At 39.7% G+C, this 16,403-nt stretch overlaps 1 protein-coding gene across 5 annotated transcripts in view; it reads right to left on the minus strand.

Moving 5' to 3' along the window:
- Window positions 1-16,403, minus strand: part of cacna2d2a (calcium channel, voltage-dependent, alpha 2/delta subunit 2a) — a 175,014-nt gene that overhangs the window by 154,767 nt on the left and 3,844 nt on the right. For all 5 annotated transcript variants that reach the window (XM_061727338.1, XM_061727340.1, XM_061727336.1 and 2 more), the window contains exon 2: window positions 14,847-14,928. In XM_061727338.1, the coding sequence (XP_061583322.1) occupies window positions 14,847-14,928 (82 nt within the window). The remainder of the gene's footprint in view (window positions 1-14,846; window positions 14,929-16,403) is intronic.

Genomic DNA, 16,403 nt, shown 5'->3' on the forward strand with positions numbered 1-16,403 from the left:
AGGGTTTTGCAAACAGAGGAATTCAAAGTGGAAGGAGAAGGACTAAAACAGGACAGCGGGAAATTTGTGAAAGCAGGAGTACATTTGGGTGCATTAAGACAGTTTTGGGGTTCAGCTAAGTAAACCTGCATACAAACAGAACATTCTCTGCCGTCGGACCAGAGGTGGTTTGATGGAAACAGTGCAATATCTGAGCGAAACAGACTAATATTCTAAAAAAAAAAAAAATGCTCTTGATTAAAGAAAACAATAAACCTGTCATTAAAATTACATGAAAAATGAGAATATTGCCTCTAAAATGATGCTGTGCATCCATGAAATGTATATACTGTATATATATATACAGTATATCTTCAAGGTCATATGCTTGGATACGTACAATTGTGTTTCAGGATTAAAGTGGTTATTGATTCAATAAGGCTATTTGTCAGCATTTTTACCAGCTTACTGTAGATGTCAGAGAGAACTATTTAAATTCAGAAAGAACTAAAACCGGGCCGGTGGGTACTATCTCAGCAAACATGCCCATGTGGGCCCACCAAAGGTGAGTGTGGGTTAGTGTGGGTTAGTGTGGGTTAGTGTGGGCAGGGCAAACACACAGAAAACCTACAAGTACAATTCAACAAAAAGGGGATTAAAAGTGCTTTACAGAGACATCAAAACATCACATGAAGATAAAGCACAATTTAGAATTTAAACAATAAGAAAGAAAGAAAAAAAAACAATTGATAAAATCAGTACCGGTAGGTAAAATATCAATTTCTGAAATTTAAGTTTAAAAGTATCACTGCAGATTTGGAGCTTTATTCAAATACAGCTGAAAACAGGTGAGTCTTCAACGTGGATTTAAATACACTGTGAGTGAGTGTTTCAGCTGATCTGAGGCTTTCTGGGAGTTAGTTTCAGACATGTGGAACAAAGAAGCTGAATGCATCTTCTCCATGTCTGGTTCTGACTCTGGGAACTGATTAAAAAAACAGATCCAGATAACCTGAGGGGTCGGGAAGCTTCATACTGGGTCAGGAGGTCACTGATGTATTTTGGTCCTGGACCATTAAGAGCATCAGAACGTTTAAGTTTATCTTCTGGACAGGCAGCCATGTGTCAAGACCTCAGAGCTGGACTGATTGGGTCCACTTTTTTTGGTCTAAGTGAGGACTCGAGCAGCAGAGTTCTGAATGAGCTGCAGTTGTCTAACTGACTTCTTGTGTTTTTATTTTTTTCTCAGTTTATTCAGGTGCTGTGAGAGAAAGCCGGCGAACCACAATAGTAAAAGTTGAGGCAACTGTTAAAACTTCGCCATGCCGGATATAGGGATGGGGGAAGAAGCAGGCTTGAAGAAATCATTTACATTTCCTAGATGACAGAAAACTTTGTATTGATTTTCTTCCCTTTTTGTATTAATGTTATCATCCTGCATTTAAGCTGACGTCCATTTTTCTATGGCCGCTAGGGATGGGCGGTATGGACTAAAAAATGTATCACGATAATTTCCGGCATTTATCCCGATAACGATTAAAAAAATACCAATTCAACTCCACCTTTTCTACTATAAATCTATCTCGCTCTCAGATCCGCCATGTTTGTTACACAAATCGTCATCAACGAGAATGTATCCTTTTTCTTTCTTTCTTTCTTTCTTTCTTTCTTTCTTTCTTTCTTTCTTTCTTTCTTTCTTTCTTTCTTTCTTTCTTTCTTTCTTTCTTTCTTTCTTTCTTTCTTTCTTTCTTTCTTTCTTTCAGGCTCATTTCCTTCCTTCCTTCTTTCCTCCTGCTCTCTCCTTCCCTTCCTCTTTTCTCCCTTCCTTCCTCCTTTCCTTGTTTTCTCCCTTCTCCCCTTTTCTTCCTTCCTTCCTTCCTTCCTTCTTTCCTCCTGCTCTCCTTCCTTCTTTTCTCCCTTCCTTCTTTCCTTCCTTCCTTCCTTCCTTCCTTCCTTCCTTCCTTCCTTCCTTCCTCCTGCTCTCTCCTTCCTTCTTTTCTCCCTTCCTTCCTTCCTTCCTTCCTTCCTTCCTTCCTTCCTTCCTTCCTTCCTTCCTTCCTTCCTTCCTTCCTTCCTTCCTTCCTTCCTTCCTCCTGCTCTCTCCTTCCTTCTTTTCTCCCTTCCTTCCTTCCTTCCTTCCTTCCTTCCTTCCTTCCTTCCTTCCTCCTGCTCTCTCCTTCCTTCTTTTCTTCCTCTTTTCTCCCTTCCTTCCTTCCTTCCTTCCTTCCTTCCTTCCTTCCTTCCTTCCTTCCTTCCTTCCTTCCTTCCTTCCTTCCTTCCTTCCTTCCTTCCTTCCTCCTGCTCTCTCCTTCCCTCTTCCCTTCCTCTTTTCTCCCTTCCTTCATCCTTTCCTTGTTTTCTCCCTTCTCCCCTTTTCTTCCTTCCTTCCTTCCTTCCTTCCTTCCTTCCTTCCTTCCTTCCTTCCTTCCTTCCTTCCTTCCTTCCTTCCTTCCTTCCTTCCTTCCTTCCTTCCCGTACGTTGTGGATTTAACGCAGAACCATAAATCATTTTTACACAAAAACTTTATCAAAGGGAATTTATCGTTTTTACCGCGAAATGACAAATTCTTATCGTGAGGAATTTTTTTGGACGGTATATCGTGAACGGTAAAATATCGCCCATTCCTAATGGCCGCTATGTTCATGTTTTTGTGTTCTTTACAAGTGAAAACTCAGCTGTTTGTACATCTGTTTTGAGGTGTAGTGGAGCTTTGTCAGAGCAACAATGTATTTAGGAACCTACAGGAGACATCAGGTCAGTTTGAAAGAACGTTTCTTACAACAAGATCCTCAACCAGCCAAAGAGGGCAGTGTACAGTACAGCACTACTGTTGAAGGTCAGCTGAGTAAAAACGTATTAACTTACAGATTCTAGTCACATATGCTATTTAATAAAAGGTCATTTTCTGGATTCCAAGGCGACTTAGGGGAGACTGTAGGGGAGATAAGATTATACTCATTCTTTAACCCAAGCACCTTTTATGTCTCCAGATCAACAGACGGATACAGATGAACTTTGTGGGACAGGATACTGAAATTTATTTTTTTAACAAAACACTTATTCATGAGAAAAACAAACATTTTTGTCAGATTAAGGGTCACTATGGGAACCCAACCCACCTGGGACCCATGAGGGCACGTTTGCTGGGCTGGCACCCACATGAATGAGCATACGGTCCTTTTCAATGTCTGTAACAAACTGTAACGATCAACCGAGCTGGATTGATCGATTTAAAATCATTTACTGTATGCTTTTACATTTTTGGTTTTGGCAATAATATTTCAACTAAACTGCACCACAGTTTGATAGAAGTGGACCTTTACCAGTCTCAGCCCGCTTGTTCATACGACACAAGCTTTGCTTTTAATGGTTCACGTGCCTTCAAATTATTCACATTATTAAAGCAATCGCACCTATGTTTGCTTTATTGAGCTAAACTTGTCAAGTCTAAACACATTGTTAATCTAGTTTGTCTTGAAAAATTAAATGCATAAAAGAAATGTATCAAATGTCATTTAAACTAAACTAATTTTTCAGTGGAGGTTATCACCTAACATGCAAGAGAGCCTCAGAAAGACGGACGATTGTTTGAACTGATAATTGCTGTGACACAGGGATACTAAAGAGAAGCCATCTGGAAGGAAAACATGAGCCTCGGTGTAAGACATGAAGCAGAAATAGCCTGTGATATGTCACGTAACCAGATAAGAAGTAGCTCTTTTCTGTACGATCCAGACCAGGGGGAAGGGTAGGGGGGGATCCGGGAGAGGGAGACTAAGTGCACTATCTCGCTCCTTTAAAGGTAACTTCTCATGTTGCGAGCAGAGGCGTTTAACTCTGTTTGTCTTTTGTAAACTGCCTGTGGTCAAGATCAGATCTTTAATCAAGAAACATATAGCAAGCCTAGTCATCCACCGTTTAAAGCTGACATCAGTTTTTGTGAAAGAGGAAGGGGATGCACGGTTACAGCAGGGATGATGATGTCTAGCAGAGCACTGGGCAGTTTTGACAGATTATTGTACATTTCAGCAGTCAGCAATATTGGGGGAAAACCACCAGTGCATTCACAGAGATATCCGGTTGTTGGGGCTGGTTGTTTTGACGGTTAAGAACGCGGAGAAACAGAAGAGACGTTTGAAATTGTCTTGGGCACGCGTGCTAACGTGCACCTTCAGTGGCTCATATCTGTGGTGATAAAATAGAACAAAAGGATTCAGCAAAATTGGAAAAAAAAAGAAAAAAAAGCAGTGTGCTGATACACATGCACAAGTACACAAGAGTCATGAGCCAGCGCACGTGCACTGGCAGCACTTGAGGCAAGACGGTCTGTGTTGAACCAAGATAAACCTGCAGCCGGCATGCGGTAGGCCGGCTAGCTGATGTAGTGTTGACAAAACAGCAGCAAGACACAGAGGAAGGAGTAAAAGATAGGGAAGGAAACGCTACAGAAAAAGCCCAAAACCATAAAAACAAACTTGATTTAAAAAAAAAAAAGATAATAAGCTTATCCATAATCCATCATTTGACAATCTGCCCAGCATTCACATTGGGATATATTGATCTAGATCCCGTTCTCAGGTTTCAAATCATCAACAGACAGCATGTGGAGGCAGAGCAGACACACCCTGGAGCTGTGGCGTGTCAGACTCAACCCAGGGGTTTGGGATCAGTCACATGCAGCAGCCTAAATTATTCATGCTGACTAGACTCTTCTTATTGAAAGACATTTCAGTTTCATTAGCAACGAGTGATTTAAACATATGTTCCACCATTTAAGAGGTTTGCTGTGCTGATGTTGTGGAACACACCCTGGGCACTAAGTGGGGATTTTAGAGGAATATAGATAAGAGCGTGTCAAAATCTAGACCTGAGGCAGGCCAGTCACATAATCTGCATCTATGTGGAGAAGACAACGTTGTCCCCCCAAAACACTCACTCACAGGAAAATACATCACCTTGATAATAGCAAGCATTTTCTCTGTGGCGTCTGGTTTTCCTAAAAGTAAACTGATCCGTGGACTCATCAGATCACAAAGTAGCTGTTTACTGTACCATTTTGCATATTCCAGTTCCAGGTGATAGTTTGAGACTGCAGCAGTGGACTCTGGGTGTCTATGGTTTTCTCCAGGTGCTCCACAATACATGTGGCTGTATTGATCATTGTGGCATGTCAGTTTCTTATGCTGCATCAACTGTGGGCCCAGAGGTGAGACCTTGACCGTTACGCACTAAACTTTCCCCAGACTACCTGAAACTTTTCATGATTTTTAGCACAAACTGGTGTGCCGCGTCTCATTGCTTCTCATCAAGAAAGGGCTGTGGCTAAGTCTTAGACGGATACACGTATACTCCTCTGTCCTGTAAAGTCTTCAATACGGTGTCATTTTGTCATGGTCTCAATTTGTCTTAAGGGTGTTTGTGTCTTCTACCTGGACTTATGCATTTTCCTTTTGAAATGTCATGTGTCTTGTACATTTCTTTGTTTTCTTTTTCTCATATTTTGAAAGGGTGCACAACAGAGAACAAGCACTGCATAGCCTAAAGAATGAAACTTCATAAACTCAGAGGAACTCTATGAACGTGTGTGACTGAGTGAATGCAGATTGTTGTGTAAAAGCACTCTGAGTGACCAACGAAACTAGAAAACACCTCATAAAATCCATTCACTATTAACCACTTGTACTAGTGGCAGTCAAGCAAAGGTTGAAACAAACTACTGAATAACAGATTCAAGATTGTATAGCGATTTAAACCCTTTCCCGGTAGTTTCTGGACGTGGGGTCTGTGTTTGTGTCTCCTGTAAGAGCAAACATCCACATGCTCATAGTCATATTGCAGCAAGCCAGGTTTTTGTTTATATATGATAATCTCATCTTATTTTTGTTATTTCATTACTTTTTAATCTGGTTTTAAAAAGCACAAATAGAGAACAAAATAATCATTTTAAGGAATATATATATATATATATAACAAATATGAAATAAATAGAAAACATTTTACAATCTTTTTTTAGATGAAGAAGAAATGTTGTCTAATTTCTTTTTTTTCAAACCTCTTTCTTCTGTCATTTCCCAGAAAAGGTTACACGAATGGCAGATTTGTGCCTAAACATACAACCTTCTGCTTTCAAATGGGCATCTTGAATCCGTGGACCATGTAAACTGAAAACCAATTATTTCTACTGTAATATCGCAAGTTAAATAGGGGGTTTATTACCTGGATGGACCTTTCTGGTGAGCACTCCTTTGATGAAAGAAAATACTTGCATTCAGTCTTTTATGTTTTGTCTTTATGTTTTTAATATTTTCATTAGTATATTTTTAATATGCTTTTATGTAATTCCCTTTGAGGATTAATAAAGTATTTTTTAATTAAACTGAATTTTATTTGTTTATTCTTTCATTTATTTCTGCTTATATCACATTTTGATATCTTTCTGTTTATTCTTGCATGTATTGCTATTTATGTTTAATTTTTTTTTACTGTTTTGGAAAATTAATCAAATACTGTTTTTATTCCTTACATTTTAGTCCCTTGATTTGGCATCACTACAGTGATCCATGATAAAAGCAGCAGACTTTTTTATTTGGGATCCTGAAACAAGTAGCTGCTCTGAAATTGGGTTAAAAAAAAAAACTAAAACTGTTTTTCAATAATCAAAATAATCATGAGTATCAGATTAATTGAATCCTGGAGCTCTGTCTGTATCTCCCATGCGCCATCTGTAATGACGGTATGTGGGCGTAAGCACAGTGCTCCTGCGTGCCTATCAAAACTGTCTGAATAAGCCCAAGGATATGAAAACAATACAAGGGTCCACCACTGCCTCTCACCACCACATACTGTAACACATCAAACACAGCCGCACACACGATAAGGAATATAAACAGCTTCCGTTTGCACATATTTAAATTTACCCATTTTTTTCCCTCCCCTCTATCATTTCATCCATCTTAAGTAGTTTGACTCTAAATACACCGAACTGCCTGAACATCCATCTCGATTGTCAAGCCATCCTTCATTGCCTCTCTATCTAAAATGTCCACCTCCTCTGCTCTACAAATCGCCCACTCTCCTTGTCTATTTGTGCTGCAGACTTTTCCATTCGAAACTTCCACCTCCTCTGGTACATCATTCACCTGCTATCTCCCTGTCACTCCCCCAGGCAAGGATCTAATCTTGACCAAACTTAAGTATATCATAAATTGATGTTAAGCATTTAAACAACTTGACTTTTAATTCTTATAACAGGTGCACTTTTGTCTGCAAAACTAAAAGCCCATCAAAATAGTTCACGTCGCTGTGCCACTCCGGCCTGTCCTCCCTCCATCACTCACATCCAACTTTGCTTGTCAGAAAAATTAAAATCTGAACCAGGGGAGCATTGAAAAGAGCACATTATATTCAACTTAGCTCCCTTGTCTCCTACCATGTAAGACAAACTCAAAAATAATTTGCACACACTTTTACATTTTTTTTTGTCTGCGAGAATAAACTGCGCATGAAGAAGAAGGGGGCACAGAGGGAGGCAATCTTGTTACCAGCCGGCGTAGCCCTGGGAAGATTTCTATCAGACACACGTATAGAGAGAGGCATCCATTTAGAAAATGGCTTTTCTAGGCATGCTGGGCCATTTAGCACACCCTGTGACGACTCCTGTTTGGGGCAATGATAAATGTTCTTTCACAACCAGACTGTGCACACAGTCAGACCAGCACACACGCACACACATACACACACATACACACACATAGCCATATGGGCAACACAAAAACATCACATGGATGCACCTAACATTTTTAGAGAGTCTGGCTCCATTGGGTTTGGCTAACAGAAAGTATTTTAGACACTTGTTGGATAAATTAGCTTAAATCCACAGAACCTTAATCCCACTGAGCACACAACGTTATGTCAACATGCTTTGGGTCAGATCAGTGGGCATTATAAGAAACTATGTCCCCGTTTGCAAGCACTGAAGTGAAGTCATAGTTCCACCATGAATGCACGAATTCCTCAAACATAATAAAACAGCATCAATTAGTAAATTATTAAATCAATTACCGTATATAACTTATTTTGAGAATTAACAGATTAATTTGATCGCAGCGCAGACATTACACAGTTCAACCCTTGCATGTGTTCTGGTCGGTAGTTTGTGTTCAGTTTAGTCTCCTGTGTTTCTTTAACCTCTGCGCTGTGAATTCTTGATTTCATGTGGTAATCTAAGCAATTATGCTTTTGGTTTTCTTTTTCTGTTCAGTTCACTTTCTGGCATTCTTCTCTCTCTGTCTGACTCCATCTCCTGATTGTTGCCACTTGTATCTCAACAGCCCCTTTGAGTATACATTGTCCTCTTTTGCCTTCCATTGCCTGTCTACTCTTCACCCCTTGGTTGTTGTTTTTTTTTTATTGTGCTCTCTCTTCCTGTTTACCTCTTTTCATTCCATAAGTAAGATATCCTGTGGTGCATTTATTGTAATAAAATGACTTATGTTTGCTACTCCTGCCTCCCAGACTCCTGTATTTGTTTCCACTACTCTTCCAAATATTAAGCATATGTGTATTTTCATTTGCTACTTTAAATTGCATCACGCTGTTAAAGCAGCACGATGTAACTTTCAGCTTTTCTGAGTTTGGCGGAATCTTTTGGACAAAAGCGGCAGTGCTTTATCAGAAAGAACACTACGTTTCCCATGAGCACCAGCGTGTACTGCCGGAAAACTCCTGTCCCGTCGCGTGCATTTGTTTTAAGAGAAGACGGGACGCTTTTCTGTTTCACCAAGTGAACAGACGGAACGCAAAAAAAAAGATGTTAAACTGCTGGAAAGGAACTGGAATTTACCGGGATACCTTAAACAAGGAAGCCAGGGAGCAGATATGGAGAAAATAATGATTATTAACGGTCTGGATCCATATGAAATCCCTACTAAAGAATGGAGCTCCTCGTCGGAGCGCCACTCTTTATAAGGGATTTACTGCCGCAGTTCTGCAGAACCACCGTCTCCGGCTACCTTGTTTAGGAGTGTTTGGCAGCTGCTTTGGTAAATGTTTGACTCGCCATGTGTTTCAATACATTTGTATAATAGTACAACATACAGTACATGTTTTGTATCTCTCTTACTTCTCTTTTCTTTTTTTTGACTGCCATATTATGCTGAATAGGCTCCGAGGCGTGAGCAATATTTTTGTTTTCCTCGTGAGATTATTTTTTTCCTCTGCAGCTACAAATCAAATAGTTAATATTTTTTCCTCAACAAAATTAAATCGCACCGCAGAGAGCTGGCCAGCAACTGCGTTTAGCTGGAGAAGTGGAGAATAAAACCCGTTTGAATGATCCGACCCCGGTCTGTGAGTGTTTGTTTGTGGTTTAATAAACCCGTGTTTTGATCCGACGCCCGTCTGTGTGCGTGTTTGCTTGTTTACTGAGGAACGTTATGTTTGGTCGTTACAGCCGCGATCCAACCGAGCCGACGACTCTTTTACTCTTTTACTCTGTTATATCAGATACTTGGCCGGCCTCCGTGGTTCTGCCTCCAAGCAGGAAAGCGGTGAAAAGTTAAACCATTAGGATCTTTTCCCCACGTCTGTTGTGTGGAGCTGCTGCAGCCACAACGCAGCAACGGGTTACCAGCTTCTAGGGAGCTGCGCTCCAAGCCCCGTCCATTTTCGTCTTGACTACGAATCGGGAAGGAGGGGGAAGTGACGTATGCCGTAAAGCAGTCAAAGCCGTAAAGATTTGTAGTTTTTTAGTGTGGCAGGGTTCCTACCATGCTCCTCAAAGTTACATAGTGCCAGTGAAGGCGATACAGACCCCTCAGACCATGACAGAGGTGTCATTAAACCTGTTGGAAGTTGATGTACCATCACAATGACTCTGGAAATATGATATTAAGGTGGAAAAGTTACATAGTGCCGCTTTAAAGTTAATGTTTTCAAATTTAGTTCTGTTGGGGGTGGGTTACCAATTTGCTGAAAACAAAAGCATTATGAACTTATGGTCGTACTTTTGACTGTTTACAATCTTATGATGAGGGAATTTGTCAACATAATAATCTGTAAGTAAATTAAACTCTATGTAAAAATATTATGAAGCCCCATGCAAATCAGCACTACCAAACTCGATGTACTGAGTTGTATCATGTATCTCAAAAGAACTTACATCATCCTTATGCTCTTTTTTAAAAGTTTGACTTAATTTTCTGAGGTCTCAATGAAATATAATAAATCTGTGGCATGTTTTAGCTAAAAATACAGATACGTAGTAAAAAAGCTCCAGATGCAAACATTTCTTCACAACTCACCCACTTTACCTGTGGTATATGCCTTTTTTTTTTAGATCTGTCAGTGCACTAAAATGCACATCTAAATCAAGCTATTGGCAACAATCTAGCTAAGGATTAAACTGGAGTTTCCAAGAAATCCAGGTATATATGAGAGAAGACAACTGATTATTGAGTGAGGTGCGTTCGACTCTGTGATGCTAGTGACTTCCAGTTAGTTGTTTGTCTTCTTCTTCTCCTACTGTATTGATATTCTGGCTTTCGCGGTGTTGTCACTTCCACAAGGGGGAGTCCCGGGGCAGTCACTAGCTCGGCTAAGCGTGGGTTGCGTATACTGTACATGCCGGAATAACTCGAATTAGGACCGTACTATCTGGGTATAAAAGCTTGATTTCAAGAGCTTCAGTTCGGTTTGACTACAGCCCGGCTAAGGTGTGCTGTATACATGGCTTTTAAAAATGTTATATCGGTTGGATTAAAGCAGCACTATGTAACTTTTCCACCTTAATATCATATTTCCAGAGTCATTGTGATGGTATATCAACTTACAACAGGTTTAATGACACCTCTGTCATGGTCTGAGGGAGTCTGTATCGCCTTCACGGCGCTATGTAACTTTGAGGAGCATGGTAGGAACCCTTCCACACTAAAAAACTACACATTGTTACGGCTTTGACTGCTTTACGGCAGTGGTCCCCAACCCCCGGGCCGCGGCCCGGTACCGGGGCGTGGGTCATTTGGTACTGGGCCGCACAGAGACAAAAAATGTCTGTAGCATCCCCGACTGATGATGGTTGACTCTCAAACTGATGGTTCACAATGTTTTTATTCCTTTTGATGTACAGTAAATACACTGCAAACACACCGTAAGAGCTATAAAGGAATAAAATAAAATAGAGTTAGTCTTTCTACATTTATATGAGTTTCATTTAACTTAAATACAGACCGACACGGCTGCTCGCTCGCTCGGTAATAACAGCTACCGTTAACCACAATACATGAATAACCATGGCAGCCAAACTCAATATGTACATAAATACGGCATAACATTTGCAAAGAAAACAAATCCTTATCAGCAGGTGCTTTTTGTGTCAGTTAGGCTCACTTTAGCATTCCCGACACTCGTTTAGTCTTTCAGACAAACTTTCTACTGCAACGGGTTAAACTTTTACCGTTAAAGTCCGAAGCGCCGGATGTTTACGAGGTCTCGGCGAGACGCCTTCAAAATAAAAGCACTAAATATCGGTCTCCTTAATATATAACAAATAAAATAAAAGCCTGGCTTTAAATAACGTTAATGAGAAACATAAAACATAAAAACACATTTATAGAAATACTCATATTAAAGAGAATTTACAATTTCCATTATTTAATTTTTTCGAAAATGATGTTTTATTATTATTATTATTATTATTATTATCATCATCATCATCATCATCATTATTATTATTATTATTATTATTATTATTATTATTATTATTATTATTATTATTATTATTACTACTACTACTACTATAGAGAAAATACCACCGTTTTTAATGCCGATCTTGTCATTTTATTTAGTATTTATGAACTACACCTTTTAGATTGGGCCGTGAAAATATTGTCAGACATTAAACCGGTCCGCGGTACCGAAAAGGTTGGGGACCGCTGCTTTACGGCATACGTCACTTCCCCCTCCTTCTCGATTCGCAATCGAGACGAAAGCTGGGCGGGGCGTGGAGCGCAGAGCTCAGGAGAAGCTGGTGTTGAGCTAAACGCGGAGTTGTTATGATGGCCGAAGCAGCGAAAAAAACGAAAAAAAATAAAAGTTTTATCGGAGAAGGCGAAAAAAAGAAAGCGGGAGAGTAACAAGCTAAATGCCCGGACAAGAATAAACATTGGCCCGGCGTTCACTTCGCTGGCGTGAGCTGAAAGACGAGGAGGGATGTCCGACCGATGGGGATTTATGGGGATAAAACAAGAGACAGAATTGTTATGATACAAATGTAAATGTAGAGTTCTATGTTCAATAAGAATCAAAATTAGAATGTTTTCACATTCGTCTTGGGTTTTGGTAATTCTAAAATTACTGACAATATCAACAACAGACACAGAATAATAATAGTGATCATAAAATTGTGTAATTGGCAATGAGGAAGCTTTATAAAATAATAATACAATTGAATAGAATTACAGCACTAGAGGAAAGAATGCAATGCAAAGAAAATGTATAGAACATTTCTACTATTTTTCCTGAGAACTGTAAAATTGTGCAGGGCTGATCTGCAAAACATTCAGTTATTCACAGATTATAAAGTATTTTTTTTATTTTGTCAGTAAGTATGTTGGACTACTAATTTATGAATATAAGTCCCTCTAAAAAACGTGACAGGAAAAAGGTGCAGTAGAACAAAACCAGAGCGTATATTGTAATTTGGGGCGCATTATCTCGCTGAAACAGGAATAATAAAACCAAGTTGAACTTAGTGATTTTCAACTTCGTCATATTATATTGTTTAGCCAAAAATAGATACATTACCTCTTCGCTATCCATCCTGCAAACGACCGGTGAAAACAGAAAAGTAGTTTTGAAAGTCCGTCCCGTCTTCTCTCATTTAATATCAAAACAAATGCACGCGACGGGGACATGATCTTTCCGGCAGTACGCGCTGGTGCTCATGGGAAATGTAGTTTTCTTTCTGGTAAAGCACTACCGCTTTTGTCCAAAGGAGCCGCCAAACTCAACAAAAGCTGAAAGTTACATTGTGCTGCTTTAAGGCAACAATTCAACTTTCTGTTAGTGCATGTAAATGTACTGAGTGTTACTTGTTGTGCAAATACATCATTATTTGAAGTGAAGATAAAAATGGAGAGGCTAAATAATTCTTGTCTGAACTAGGTCCGTGATGACAGAATCCTGTAAACATGAACAGCTCATGCAGCAACATATTTTCAGACCCATGCTGCCTCACAAACAGTGATGGAGATGTATTGTGTCTGAGTTTTTGAGCTGCCATGTCTTCAGATAACCATATACTGTATAAGGGGGAAAAGGAAGCGTTTTTCACTGCGCAAAAAACACCGTCGTAAAAAAGCCAGGAATGGAGTACTGGAGTGAAGTTTTTCTTGTTACACCTTTTTAGACACATTTGAGGGATATTGGCCAAGACTTTTAATAGTGTTAAAAGCATGTTAAAAATTATGTCACAATACCTTTAACAGCTATTTTTTTTTTACCTTTTTAAAAAGAACACATTACCAACTTAAAAACTCAAAAATAACAAACTTTGTTTGAGGCCAGTTCAGTCTGAAAACATGTCATTCGCAGCATTGTTCATATTTGCTTTCAAGTGGGACATTTCAGACCCAGATCTGTTTAGATTTATCCAGGTTTTCTGACTTTATCTCCACCGTGTTTTACAAGATGCTGCATCTGCTTTCCACTGGTCGTGGTTAGCACTAAGATGTTTACCAATGAGGCACACCCCGGGTAAGAGAGGGGTGGAGCTGAGTCAAGTTTCTCACTCCATCCCCTAAAATCAGCTGCTATGGTCAGAAGTATAAAGAAAATGTCTACTAGGGACCTTTTGTATTTTGAATAAAGCATGTCATGACCTCACAGGTTTGTCAGCTTTTGAGAAAAATGTCACCTTTAAGCTTTACAAGCTTTATAAGCTTTCATAGCATACCTCTATATAAGTCAACAAAATTCAAAATATTTTGTGCATCAGCAGTGGGATTTACAGAAAGAAAATACTTAAACACACTGCAAAAGGTATGTATTTTGACAGATAAACAGCTACATTTTGTTTACACTGCATGAGTGCTAAAATTCAACCTCTCTCCATCGGCTGCTCTGAGTGTCTGCCTTACATCAACTTATGGTCATTATCCTTTACACCAGCGCATTCTCTGTCAGCTCATTTCCTCTTCTCTAGGATCCATCAATGTCTCCACCATACTATCAGATATCACACAACCTACTGTTGCTGCTGGCATTAAAGCCACAGGCGGCGTACAAGCCAGATGAATCACATTCACCCAAACAGCAATAATGAAGCATTTATCTCAGGGTGCATTACAAACCCTGGAAGCATGGCAAATACCCACATGGCAGAAGTATGATGAAACAGTGTCAGTAGCGCTCTGCTAAACCATCTGCTCTGCCACAAGATACACACATGTTGCATATAAACTGACAAAGGGAACCGAGGGACTAGCAACCGACTCCTCGTTTTGCTGAGGGTCTCATTCTCCATACTTAGTATTATAACTTTCATGATCTTCATTTGTTTTCATTGTCTCATCACATAAAATCTTTTGTTACAAGACTTTGGATTAAGAAGAGGAAATGCAGTGATGTCAGGGAGTCAATATCCAGACAGTTTTTTTTTTTAATTTGCACTGGAAATAAGATCTACATAATTTTTTTTATATAATTTTAGAAAAAAAATCTCATTCACATTCTAATAAGCTTTGTAATATCAAAAGGTTTTTCTCTTCTTTGCTTACATGCTGCCTCAGAAACACGGATGCTCTACAACCTCGCTGAGTGAAATCCGATGCAGAAAAATGCATCACATGCAATCGTGACGTCAGCTTACCGATCTCATCTGCTGAGTTCCAGTTACGTGTTGAAGAACCTTCTCCAGTTCCTTCTCAATACGCCCAGCCCAGTGAATCATTCTGCAAAATAAAATGAGGCATTTTCAGTTGGTATAGCTCAACATTATCACCTGAAGATGTCATCACTTAAGCCTTAATTTCTCTGTCAGTGTATGTGAGGATGATTGTAAGATTGTAGCAGTGAGTCCATCCCCCATCTTTGTGTCGCTCCCATTCTGTTGGCAGGCTGCCACGCTCTCCCCTGTTTCCGGATCCCTATCTAGAAGTATCCTTGTCATCCCTCTGCCAATGTCTGAGTTAGTCATCAGCACCTCCTTTTCCCATCACATCTTGCATATTTCTGGTTGGACCTGGCAGGATGGGCACTGAATGTGGCTGTCTGGGTTTGGCTGGGATCAGCGGCTCTGCAATAAAACTGCTCAGGTCTGACAGAAGTGCATCTTAAGCAGGAGCTGATCTCTGTTAGACAGAGCCAAGTTTGGAATTAAGAGATCAAACAGTTGGGGCTCATCACAGTTAATCTCTCAGAAAGCAGCAAATGACTTAATGGATCTAGATTTTTACTAGATCATTTTAAAGACGATACACAAGCTGACCTGCCAACCTGGATATGTGCTACACAGTTCATGTTCACGGTCGGAGATAAATTCTTAGCGGGAAAAAAAAACTCTGAAAGTTTGTCTTTCAACAATCAGATTAATCAGTTTTGCCATATGTTTGGTAGCCAACCACTGACTTGGTGCCAACCTTTTATTTTCAGCAGCCCGAAGATAACTAATCACTCACATCAACATCACAAAACAACACAGTCGTTTGTCTTTCAATGTGATGACAGAAACAAATGTCATCCTTAAATGTCAGATTTGCTCAGAAGACAAGAGAGTAGACAGAGCTATTAAATTACACAAATCTGCCAAACAGCGACAGCACTCACCGAAGTCACCAAGATGCAGCAGAACTCACCGAGAGACAAGCAGCAGAGCAAACATGCCGGCCAGCGTGAGTTTCTACATTTATAGGGACACGATTTGGGGAAAACAGCAGGTTTCCCAAAAGGAGCACAGAGAGGGACCATTGTGGATATAAATCATTAACTTTACCCTGATTAAAATTAGCACAAATTTCATACTCAGATACATTTTTACTGGTTTATTAGATTATTATAAAATAAGCATTGTGGGTATTCAGTAGTCATAGCTTTTGTTTTGGAAAGTGGGGCGACAGATCTGCAGAGCTAAGAAGTGCTTCCAGACAGATTACTCATAATAAGGTATTAAGTCTCTGTATGAGTCCAAGTTTCAGAAAAAATGTTATCTAACTGTTGTTTACCATATTCAATGTCTTAGACATGGAAATTAAAAACACACTGATGTAAAAATATGTCACTCAGTCCCTCCTTCTACCTCTGTACATAGTAAGTTAGCATAGGCTACATAAAAGGCTTCAGACACCCTAAAAGACACCCCCTTATAGGAGTGACAGTTTCTGGAAATATTACAACGTGTATATTATAGTATGTAACTCTATCAGATAAC

The sequence above is a fragment of the Cololabis saira genome, chromosome 8, assembly GCF_033807715.1.
Source record: "Cololabis saira isolate AMF1-May2022 chromosome 8, fColSai1.1, whole genome shotgun sequence".
NCBI lineage: Eukaryota > Metazoa > Chordata > Actinopteri > Beloniformes > Belonidae > Cololabis > Cololabis saira.